Raw genomic sequence first — 12,453 nt, 5'->3', positions numbered from 1 at the left:
AAAATATTCACACAGGGTATTCACACAGGGCCGGGGGTGAATTTTCTGGGGGTTCTTCAACGTGTCCATTGTAACTTTGATGGAAGAGCCATGGAAACCCCGGAAGAACAGCATAAAATGCCTTTATGCCATATTCATGGGGGTCCCCGTAGCTCTTCTGACGAAGTTACGGCAGGAGAGCCCCTGTGGAGCTTCTCCCCCCCCATACAGCCTTTGCTGAACAACAGCTACGTACCTCTCCCCACAGCAATTTACACCAAAAAACAAAGCCAACCATGATGCATAAGCCAACCTTCTCCCCACGCAAGCCCAATGCAAACGAGGTTGGCCTTCACAAAGCGCTCATAAAAGCAGAAAGCTTTTTTTCTTGTAAATGCTGGGTGGAGCTCCTTAACACAGGGTAAATAAAGTATGCCGTCAACAGCAGTCACATTCCGCAGTTCCCGCAGCACAACAGAAAAACAGATAGATGGTGCTTCCTTCCCACATTCCAAAATAAAACCCGCAGAACGTCTACAAAAAAAACACATCCTACCATCAAACAAAAGGAAAAAAAATGCCCACAAAAAATAATGACAGCATTTGAACCTTATATTTAAATGCATTTAACTTGGACCCAATTTCCTTCCCAGTTAATCTCTGTCTCTCTCCAAAATCTATTCCAGTCCCCTCTGCTTGTCAACCAACATGCCAGCTTTCTTTCTCCATTTTATTCCAACTTGAATATGCCCACAGTCCAAGTCTAGTGTTTGAACCCAGGCCACCAGGCCTCGCATCTCTGTCGGCAGGACTGGCATTTAAAAAAAAGAACTCGCTGCTCACTGGCAAACTGATGTGGACGGGAGGGTGGGTGAGAACACAGCAGGAACCTGCAACTCTCAAAACAACAGGTTGGGTGGAAATTAAGTGGTGAAGGTTGCAAACAAACATTGCAAGGACTGCAGTTGGGCTGCCAGTGTTCTGCGTCTTCCTGGTCTAGGCTCGCATGAAAAAAAGGGAGAACTCTGGGAGCAATCTACTCGGCACCCGAAGTGACTGGATTAATTTTTAAGTATGACTTTCATTCATTTTAATGGTAGATTTTGAGAATAGACAATGCTAAATATTGATGCAAAGTCCTACTAATAGATTACAGAAAATGCTGGAAATACTCAGCAGGTCAGGCAGCATCTGTGGAGAGAGAAACAGAGTTAACGTTTCAGTTCGATGACCCTTTGTCAGATGCTGCCTGACCCGCTGAGTATTTCCAGCATTTTCTGTTTTTATTTCAGATTTCCAGCATCTGCAGTATTTTGCTTTTCTACTAATAGATTAGCCTGAACACTCTTTGTATCCATACTCTGGTGGTAAAAATCAACCAGATTGAGCTGAACATTTGGTATTTCCAGATTCTGAGTTGCAATGGCTTACGGTAGTGCTGCCAAATTAGACAATGCTTGTTGATTAAACACTTCAATATATTTGTTCATGATCAAATGACTCTATGTTTATACTCTACACTTAGAGGCTGAAATTCATCAGTGATTCCACTATGAATGAGATATTGGGTTTTCCACGGAATTGAAGTGAATCTGAGTTGCCAAGCAAACCACAAAACTCGCATCCTAGTAGCTAAAGCACTGGACCGCTTAATGAGATTGATTTTTATAAATGATTTTCATTCATTTTAATGGTAGATTTTGAGAATAGATAGCTAAATGAGATGCTCATAGAAACAGCGCTTGAGAGGGGATATAATCCAGTTCTTCAAAATACGAAGAGGCAAAGATGAGGGAGGTTTCATACTTGGGTTTATATGCTAATAAGTGCTTTATTTGTTTTTCTTACTTACATTATTTCTTTTCTCTCCGATAGCCCACCTGCCTGGTTGGAGAGTGCCCAGAAAGGAGCGTTTTCTCCTCAGTCAACTGTAACTGGGGTTAGCAGATCAACGGGAAGCTACCTTGGATCCTCAGAGTTTTCTGTTAACTCTGGGAGTCCACTACGGGAGACCTCTATCTCGTCACAGTTTCCTTCTCCAGGATCACAAGTTGTCTCTCCTAACAGCCGCTCTATTCACATGAGTATTTCTGAGAGCCTCGCTTCAAACCTACAACAAGGCAGTGCTGGAACAACCCCCACATTGCATCCTTTGCCTGCAGATTCTAGTAACCAGGGTTACCTGAACTACAGTGTCAACAGTGGACCCCAGTATGATGGAAAACAAGCCATACTATCTAACAACATACGATCAAATAACACCGCTTCGAACATGAATTCCTCAGCGACTGGTTTCCTGGCCAATGGTAGTCTGCAAGAGGGAGTACTTACAGCAGTTAATGGGCAGGCACAAAACAGCGCAACACTGATGAATGATGCTTTGAGTCTGAATGTGCACCCACCACTGCCAGAGAAGAAGAGGGTTTCTGAGGGAGAGCATTCATTTGCCTCCATCTCACCAGCTTCAAGTGGCTTTTCAAGTCCCCACAGTGGAAGTACAATCAGCATTCCATTCCCCAGTGTCCTTCCTGACTTTTCCAAAGTCATAAGTGCTTCTGTTGTACAAGGTAAGTGCTGTGGTTTTCTTTTCTAATATTGAGTTGTTTAAAAGATTCCATATACAACCATGTTTGCAGGGAATTAATAATCCTTTTATTTAAATATACTTGACTTTCGATATCCAGTCTGTTACAGAGAATTAATAATCCTTTTATTTATATAATAATTGACTTTCACTTTTGGCTGCCGACCTTCTCCAGGGCAGATTTGGAAAACCACATGCTGAGCACCCAGCCCACCCACGGCCAGAAAACTACCTCCTCTGGAGGCCGCAGCTCCATCTTGTTTACATTACACGGCTGCTGCTACTATTGTAATGTAAAAGGAGCATTGAACACCCTGAATTGACGTGCTTTGCTTTTTGTTCCCCCCGATGTATTTAGTTGGCAGCAGCTTAACCTGACTGGAATCCAAATGGGGACAATTATTTTGGGAGTGAGCTGTGCTTTCCCAATCAAGTGTGCTAAGATGTAACTCTCACTGCTGTTCCTTGTGTTCACCATAAAGTACGGTGATTATTTTAAATGTATGTATACACCGTTTAGGAGCAGTTTAACAATATAGTCAGGATCTGTAGGATACCAATGGCCATGGAGTTTGAGACAGAGTTTATTATTATATTACAGTAACATTACCACAGAAATTGTAGATGTTTGCTAGCCGTTCTGAAAATTCTCTTCCATAATCTGCAAGAGTTGGAGCTAAAATAGTTGCAGCCTTGTCACGGTAAGTTTACTTAAGCAATGCAAGCTTTGTGATGGCTTGCTGCTGGTTCGAGTTTAGACCCCACCAAGCATGTTGTGCACTCCCTTCTCTAATGAGGGCAGTTTTTGTCAGCTTTTTAAAAAAAAAACTTTAATGTTGGTTGTGTACAGGAAACAGATGTTTCCAATTACTGCAAATTACAAGAAATCCTTACTATAGAATTTCACCCTCTGCCTGGGGAATTCCGGGGGCTGTGGACATAGCCCTTCATCTTGAAGACAGGGCTTACATTCTGTGGGGTGCAGAATGAATAAAGATTTTCTTTCTGGCGGCTCCCAGCAATCATAACTTTTCGAGAAAAAAAAATGTCCTGAGTGTCTGAAATATAAACAATATGCTAAAAAAAAACACATAGCAGGCCAGTCAGCATTAGTAAAAAGATGGACAAGTTAATGTTTCTGGTGTACAGTAAATCCTTCATCAGAACTGTCTGAATGTGTAAGCTGAGCTTTTGACAGTTAACTTAAAATGGCCAGTTCTAAACGTTCAGCTCTTGTACTTTCCTCTTGTATTCTCATACAACATTCAAGATCAGAATGTCAGTTTTTAAGATGTATTGTATGAATATTTTGATGGCTGTGAAGGTAATTTACTTCCCAAAAGCATTAGTTGAGCTACAGGAGAACTAAGCTCATGGAGTGGAATTCAGAAAGGTACGAGATTAGCGTTAATCTTAAAAGTTTGGGCCATAAGGGTTACTCAGTACTGATGCTGCATCTGATTTTACCTGAAGAACTGACTTATATTTTGAAACATGGGAATGTGCTCTGTGCTGCCTGACATTAGAATTAAACACCACTCCAGTGTAAAATCGACAGCTGTTCTATTACCTTAACTTTCATCACCTAAAAGCTGGAGGACTGCATCAAGACATGATGGGAATGTGATTTGAAGTTGTTTCTAGTGTCGGGTTCTGCCTCTAGCAGTGGTAGTGTTGCTGTAATATTGGTGCGAGTGATACTGCATTGTCAGTTTGCCCTCCGTTCATTTTGAAAGCTCTATGGTGCTCCTTTTATTTCTCTCCACACCCACTCCCTCCTCTCCGGAAGGCGTTGATGTTTTGTTTTATTTTTCGGCACTCCCACCTCCTCCTCCTGAAGCCATTGATACCTTGCTGGGATGTAGTTCCAGGGATGCCTGGCACCCTCTGTTATCTTGTCCATATGATTGTTATTTATGTGTGAGCCCCAACATCGAGCATTAGGAGATTTTTCAGTTCAATCCTTTCCTGGCCCGAAATCCAAACACACTTTCAGCAGGCGATGATCAGGAGAGTGAACCATAGTTAGTTTTTCCTTCCTTAATCCAATGGGGGATGAGGCTAATTCTAACAGCCCGATTATTGTCCTGGCTGAGATCAGCTAACGCGCAGCGTAAAACAGCGGTTGAACGTGGGCTGTCCTGGTCTGTAAGGCTCAGCTACTCGTGAAGTAAACAAGAGTCCGAATGCTTTACTGTGATATTTAAACATCTGTTCACTATCAATCTTAATGTTTCCTGCTACTCATTAGAAGATCTTATGACAGTTATGAACTCCAGGGTAAGGATAGGTGTGTGTTGTTGCCACATGAGTGATTATTTGTTAAAGTTGAATAAGGCTAAAGAACTGTGACAAAACTGTTAAGTGTTTATAATTGTTTTAACGCTGATGAGGCATGATTTTTGTGATTTGTGTTGCAAAATGGACCCATGTAATCTGAATAATTTTTGACTATCGTATTGTGTGTTCGTTTTTGCAAGTATGAAGTCAAAGCTGAAATTAGAAAGTAGCACATTTTCCATGTATTTGATATTTTTTCACTCTAGTTGCAGATACTGGTTTCTCGTCTGACAAACACGTCACTGTAAAATTTGTACAAGACACGTCCAAGTTTTGGTATAAGCCAGAGATCTCACGTGAACAAGGTGAGGCACCGACACATTCTGTTTCAACCAATTCTGAATCTGTAAGAGATCTTTTGTGTTATCGTGAACCACCCCAGAAGAAGCGTCCAGTAAAAATGAGACTGTGGAGAGACTGGACTAAGCAGCATCTCAAGTGATCTAATTGCACTTGTCCATAGAGCAAAATTAATTCCACCCCCAGCACGCTCTGCCATGGTGAGCACCTGACTTGTATCCCTAGTAGCACAGGCGCCTGCTATTAGTATTAACATGAGATGGCATCACCCAGACCTCTCAAAACTGAGCAGTATCACCGACGGGTGAATCTCAGCATTTATGCCAGGATCAAAGGCCCACAGGTTATTGGCCTTTTAAAACAAAATCAGTTACTCCACAGGTAGGCCAATGGAAATGGTGGAGGGGATGAGTTAGGTATTAATATACATGTGGAATGAGATGCGATACAATTGCCCAGAAATTCGGGTCGGGGGCTTCCCGCGGGTGCAAGCCCCCGATCTGCACTTACCTTGCGCGCCGGCCGTTGAGCTGTGGGCCCCTGTGGGATTCCGATCCGGGGCCTGGTCCAGCTGCCGGCGCGCATTGCTTGCGTATCCTAGGGGTGCAGTTAGTTCGATGCATCCCCTGGGATCACGTGGGCCATGGGGAGCCAATCGGAGCAGGGAATGCTCCATTCATAAGTCTGACTGGAAATGCTGTCAAGACTTATAAATACTACGGCCCCAAAACAGCACTAAATCTCCAAATAAATTTAAAAAAAAAAAATCACATTTTTTAAATAAACTATAAATTACATGAAATAACTATTTTAAACAATAATTTAAATTTTTGAAAAAAGTAATTTTATTTTCTAATGGGGCTAAAAATAAACTTACCTTGCTTTAAAGTATTTAAAAATAATAAACCTGTGGAAAAAATGTTTTAATTTTAATTAATTCACCACTTACCTTGTAAAAGCAGGCCTTACGCCTGCTGTTGACTCAGAGACAAGGGTCCTCAATTTAAATAAAGGAAACTACGATGGTCTGAGGAGCGAGTTGGGTAGGATTGAGTGGGGAATGGCGCTCAAAGGGTTGACAGTGGATAGGCAATGGCAAACATTCAAAGACCGAATGGATGAGCTACAGAATTTGTTCATCCCAGTTTGGCATAAAAATAAAACAAAAAAGGTGACTCAACCGTGGCTAACAAGGGAAATTCGGGATAGCATAAGATCCAAGGAGAGGACATATAAATTGGCTAGAAAAAGCAATAATCCTGAGGATTGGGAGCAGTTTAGGAGTCAACAAAGGAGGACAAAGGGATTAATTAAGAAAGGGAAAATAGAATATGAGAGTAAGCTTTCAGGGAACATAAAAACTGACTAAAAGCTTTTATAGATATGTGAAGAGAAAAAGATTAGTGAAGTCAAGCGTAGGTCCCTTACAGTCAGAATCAGGGGAATTTATAATGGGAAACAAGGAAATGGCAGACCAACTAAATACATACTTTGGTTCTGTCTTCACAAAGGAGGACACAAATAACCTCCCAGAGATGCCGGGGAACATAGGGTCTGATGAAAGAGAGGAACTGAAAGAAATCAGTATTTGTAGGAAAATGGTGTTAGGAAAATTGATGGGACTGAAGGCCGATAAATCCCCAGGGCCTGATGGTCTACATCCCAGGGTACTTAAGGAAGTGGCCCTAGAGATAGTAGATGCATTACTGGTCATCTTCCAGAACTCGATAGACTCTGGAACGGTACCCATGGATTGGAGGGTAGCTAATGTTACCCAACTATTCAAAAAAGGTGGTAGAGAAAAAGCGGGGAATTATAGACCGGTAAGCCTGACATCGGTAGTGGGGAAAATGCTAGAGTCTATTATAAAAGATGTAATAGCAGAGCACTTGGAAAGCAGTGACAGGATCGGACAAAGTCAAAGGTAAATCATGCTTGACTAATCTACTGGAATTTTTTGAGGATGTAACTGGTAAAATAGATAGGGGAGAACCAGTGGATGTGGTGCATTTGGACTTTCAGAAGGCTTTCGATAAGGTCCCACACAAGAGATTAGCGTGCAAAATTAAGGCACATGGGATTGGGGGCAAGGTATTGACTTGGATAGAGAACTGGTTGGCGGACAGAAGGCAAAGAGTTGGAATAAACGGGTCGTTTTCCGAGTGGCAGGCAGTGACTAGTGGGGTACCGCAAGGATCGGTCCTAGGACCCCAGCTGTTCACAATATATATTAATGATCTGGACGAGGGAATTGGATGTAATATCTCCAAATTTGCAGACGACACAAAGCTGGGCGGGAAGGTAAGCTGCGAGGAGGATGTCGGGAAACTCCAGTACGATTTGGACAGGTTGGGTGATTGGGCAGAAACATGGCAAATGCACTATAATGTGGATAAATGTGAGGTTATCCACTTTGGTGTCAAAAACAGGAAGGCAGATTATTATTTGAATGGCAATAGATTGGGAGAAGGGGAAGTGCAAAGAGACCTGGGTGTCCTTGTGCACCAGTCGCTGAAGGTAAGTGTAAAGTCTGTGGGTTGTTTAGTTAATTAATACACAGACTACCAGAGTAACTTAAAACAGGACTTTACTATTCGAAGGTCAGGGCGAATCTGCCCAATAAATCCTGACACAACACTTATATACTGGTGTGGTCACCGTCGGTATTACAGTATACAGAAGCCAAACAAAGTAGTGCCACACCTAAAATAGTTCTCTTAAAGGTGAACGGTTACATACAATAGTTCTCTTAAAGGTAGACGGGTACATACACTACAATCCTCCCTTTTTAGCTTACAACATACTTATTCCCCATTAAACATAACATATAATCAACTTCATGTAAAACAATTCACAGATATAGTCTCTGCGGGAAACAGTTCACAGATTCAGTCTCTGCGGGAACAGTTCACAGATTCAGTCTCTGGTCTTGACTCGGTCCGAACAACATCTCTGTGGTGTAGCCGGTTCACATTTCTAGCGTGACTCATCCAATAGTCTTTCCCTTGGCTTAACAGCTTGAACTTCCGTCCTGCTGAACCAGCAGTGCTGACTTTTACAAACAGCTGGACTGCCTTGGTAATTTTTCCTACTTTCCAACTGATTTGGCCCCCTTCGTAGGGCCCACGTGCATGATCTGATAGAAGTGATAATGATTTAGATGGTTATCGTCTTCTGCTTCGTCTTTTTCTTTTCTGCTTCTTGGAGACTCTCGGGGCTCCCTTATCCGCTGCCAGCTGTAGTGCCACCATCTCCCTATGTTCCTTAGACTTTAAGTGCTTCATCCTGATTTCTGCACTTTGGGAGTTTTCATCACAAGCTGGGCAGACCAAGTCATCGTAATATTCCGTGTCACTCAACAGGTCATGGTAATATTCGGTGTCGTCCTGAGCTAGTCTAGCGAGAGGGCCTGCTACTTCTTCTTTACCCAACTGGACGTTAGCCGACTGTTGTTCCCTCCCTAGACATCTTTCCTGAAGAGACTTCTTCATGCGTTCATATTCATCCCGCTCTTCCTGGGTTTCCTGCCAATCCTTCACTAATGACCTCCCTAGACATCTTTCCTGAAGAGATTTCTTCATGCGTTCATATTCATCCCGCTCTTCCTGGGTTTCCTGCCAATCCTTCACTAATGACCTCATTTGTGATTCCAATACTTCCCCTTCCATCGGGGATTGATTGATCGGGCTATTCAATCCTTCTACTGGAGCAGCTGTTTCAACATTCTGTAGTTCACATTGACGTGATTCAGCGTACTTTCGGCAGCCCCGTAAAATCTGTGTTGCAACCTCAACTATTCCCCAAACTTTTGAGAGCTCCGAACCCCTTCCCTTTGAAGATTGAAGCTCGTGTTCAAATGGTTCCCATTGCAGAGTCTTGTCTCTCAGCATATGAAGGAGTTGGCTGACCGTTAACTCTTCCACGGGGACCCTGTGGATCAGAGTCTTCTCCATTTCATCCACCTTTTCCTCCAATGCTTTCACCTTTTTTTCCTCTTGTACTTTGGCTTTTGTTAAGTATGTGTATTGTATTGAACAATTAACACAAAGACTTAAACGTATAACTCAAACAGGTCTTTACTGGTTGGAGGTAGGGCCTATACGTAGGTCTTTACTTCATGCCCACAGGCGGGAACTGAGGGGAGATCAGTACCCACAGTACTATTTATACCCCTATGGCCAGGAGTGGTACTGCGTATCACTACGCCCTACAAGTAGTGCAGTCCTGTCCATAGGTTCAAAGTAGCACACATATTACATACACAACATTCCTCCCTTCCTAGCTTTACAGTCATCTCCCCATTTAACATAACGTAATAACATATATACATATATAACTTCAGGTTTACATAACAGAATAACATAGATACATAGATAACTTCATGTCAAAACAGATCACAGATTCAGTCTCTGCGGAAAACAGTTCACAGATTCAATCTCTGTGGTGTAGTTGGTTCACGTTGCTGGAGTGACTCATTCAATAGTCCTTCCATGGATTTAACAGTTTGAACTTCCGAACTGAATTGGCTCCGTTCGGAGGGACCACGTGTGTGATCTGGTAGAGGTAATAATGGTTCAGATGGGTCATCTTCTGTTTCGACTTTTCCTTTTCTGCTTCTTGGAGACTCTCTGGGCTCCACTGTCAGCTGCCAGCTGCATGCGCAGTTCCTCCTTCTCTTCCTCCTTTTTCCGTAGTAGAGCCACCTTCTCCCGATGTTCCGTAGACTTTCGGTGCTCCTCCATGATTTCTGTATGGTGGGAGTCGAAGTTACAAGTTGGGCAGGACAGGACATAGTAATATTCGGTGTCGTCCTGATCTAGGCCAGCGAGAGGGTCTTCTATTTCCTCCATACCCAGCTGGGCGTTAGCCAGCTTTTGTTCCAAGTCCAGACATCTTTCCTGAAGAGACTTCTTCATGCGTACCTCTTCATCCAGCTTTTTCTGGGCTTTCAGCAAGTCGTTTACTAATGACCTCATTTGAGATTTTACTACTTCAACTTCTTTTGGAGATTGATTGATCGGACTATTCAATCCCTCTACCAGAGCAGCTGTTTCAGCGGTCTGTTGTTCTACGTTGACGTGAGTCAGCGTACTTTTGGCATCCAAGGGCTGCTCTGTTGCAGTCATCTCAGTCTGTGTTGCCACCTCAGCTCTTCCAATAACCTTTGAGAGCTCCGAACCCCTTTCGTTTGAATATTGAAGTTCGTGTTCAAGTTTTTCCCATTTCAGAGTCCTGTCCTTCAGCATATGCAGGAGTTGGCTGACCGTTAACTCCTCTGACCTCAGACGTTTTGTGTGCTCCTGCTCCATTTTCTCCATTAGCTGCTTCTGTTGTCTTTCCAGATTCTCCAACTCTATATCAAAGAACTCTTTCGTTGCATTCAACTCTTGCTCAAAACGGCGAAGCATTTGTTCTAATTGCTGTTGTAGTTTGAAATGGAGTTGAGTTCGAGCCCGGTGTCCCTCAGAAATGGGCACATCAGTAGACTTGCCAGACTCAGAATCCACAGTTAAACTATGTTGTTGTTGCTCAGTGGAATTCTGTGCTGAAACTTTGTCTTTTGCACCTGAGTTGGGCTTACCATCATCCGTTCCAGAGTCTGGGCCGACTATCTTCACCGAGTTCTCACTCGTTATTGTTTGTAGGAAATGCCAGTCCATATTCATTTTCCTAATCCACTCCCGTCCTAGTAGTGGAGAACCTCCTTCAGATATCACATATAAGTCCATTATTTGACTGTCTTCGCCCTTGTGGACCACTGCAACCTCTATTTTCCCGATGGGGTACACTCTTTGCCCCGTGTATGTTTTCAATATAATCCCCGTATCCTGTAGGGGAATATGTTGGAATAACTTTCCGTAATCTTTCTTATTTATGACCGTCAATGCCGATCCAGTGTCCAATTCCAGTTTTACTTGGACTCCTTCTATCTGAAGAGTGACCCAAATTGTCTGGAGGTCTGCACCCTTACCAGCGTTGAGTACTCTTAAGCTAGCCAGTTCATTACAGCTTAAGCTAGCCAGTTCATTACTGCTAGCATCTGAATCGGACTCCTGTTCGGTCACCTTGTGTACCTTTGCGTATTTTCCTTGCGGTGACTTCTTGTTGCTGGTCTTCTTCCCTGACCTGCATACTCTAGCTATATGTCCAAGCCTACCACAAGTTCTACATTCTTGGTTTTTAAACCAACACTGGTTCTGATCATGCGTTGTCTTTCCACAACGATAACATTTGCCAGAACTCACACCCAATTTGTGTGCACTGAGCTCCGGTGACCGTAGCTGCATTACTGCCGTGCCTCTCGCTGCGGCTTCGTGTGCTGCTGCCATAGTGACCGCCTTCTCAAGCGTCAGCTCATTCTCCTCGAGCAGTCGCTTTTGTGTATCCTGTTTAAATAAACCACACACAAATTTGTCTCGTAGTGCATCTGTCAGTCCCGTTCCAAACTGGCAATATTTCGCTAATTTACGCAATTCCAGCAAATATTCAGCATTGCTTTCATGCTGTAGCTGCCTTCTGTCGTAAAATTTAAATCGTTCCGCTAGCATCAGCGGCGTGGGGTTTAGATGATCTTTCAGGACAGTAACAATCTCATCGAACGTCTTATCCGCCGGTTCATCTGGTGATAACAGGTGTTTCAATTGCCCGTATGTCTTCGCACCCATTAAATTTAATAATGTTAGAGCTTTATCTTGGTCACGAATTTTATTGGCCTTACAATAATTTTTTACTCTTTCAACATATATGGCCCAATCTTCGAGGTCACTATCAAAGGTGCTAATATTCCCGTGTTTAGGCATTGTAGATTTGCAATTTCTCAGATTTTATTTTGTTTACTTGTTATCAAAGATGGCGGCTTCCCGCTCTTGCCGTCGTCCTCCGCCCACAAAATGGCGGTTTTCCCGCGCTTGGCGGTCTTCACCCGTCCCCCGACGCCGTCTCCCTTCAGTCCCCGAGTGCGGCCCTTATCTTCGCCGCGATCGCCCGAGTGCGGCCCTTATCAGCGGATGCGATCGTTGGATCGCGAAGTGGCTCCCGACCGAAGCGGCTCTTGCTTGCTCCCTCCCGGGCTCTGGCTTACCCGCTCGCGCGTTTCACCGCGGCTCTTATCAGGGATTGCGATCGCCCTTATCTTCTCCAACTTCCCCAGCCCTGTCTTTGCAGCCAACGCTGCACGGCTTACCCCACCACCTAGGTTGAACAAGGAAACTGCAGAAAGACTTCTGTCAGTCGCTGGAAGCTGTCAGGAT

At 43.6% G+C, this 12,453-nt stretch overlaps 1 protein-coding gene across 10 annotated transcripts in view; it reads left to right on the top strand.

The window, feature by feature from the left end:
- tns3 (tensin 3) overlaps positions 1–12,453 on the top strand; it is a 532,570-nt gene that overhangs the window by 505,200 nt on the left and 14,917 nt on the right. For all 10 annotated transcript variants that reach the window (XM_085988093.1, XM_085988094.1, XM_085988102.1 and 7 more), the window contains 2 exons: positions 1,855–2,546; positions 5,110–5,208. In XM_085988093.1, coding sequence (XP_085844219.1) covers positions 1,855–2,546; positions 5,110–5,208 — 791 coding nt within the window. The remainder of the gene's footprint in view (positions 1–1,854; positions 2,547–5,109; positions 5,209–12,453) is intronic.

This window comes from Somniosus microcephalus, chromosome 5 (assembly GCF_052327205.1).
Source record: "Somniosus microcephalus isolate GS21.2 chromosome 5, FLI_Smic_1.0, whole genome shotgun sequence".
Classification (NCBI taxonomy): Eukaryota; Metazoa; Chordata; class Chondrichthyes; order Squaliformes; family Somniosidae; genus Somniosus; species Somniosus microcephalus.
Note: the sequence above shows the minus strand (reverse complement) of the source record. Positions and strands in the feature narration are given on the sequence as shown.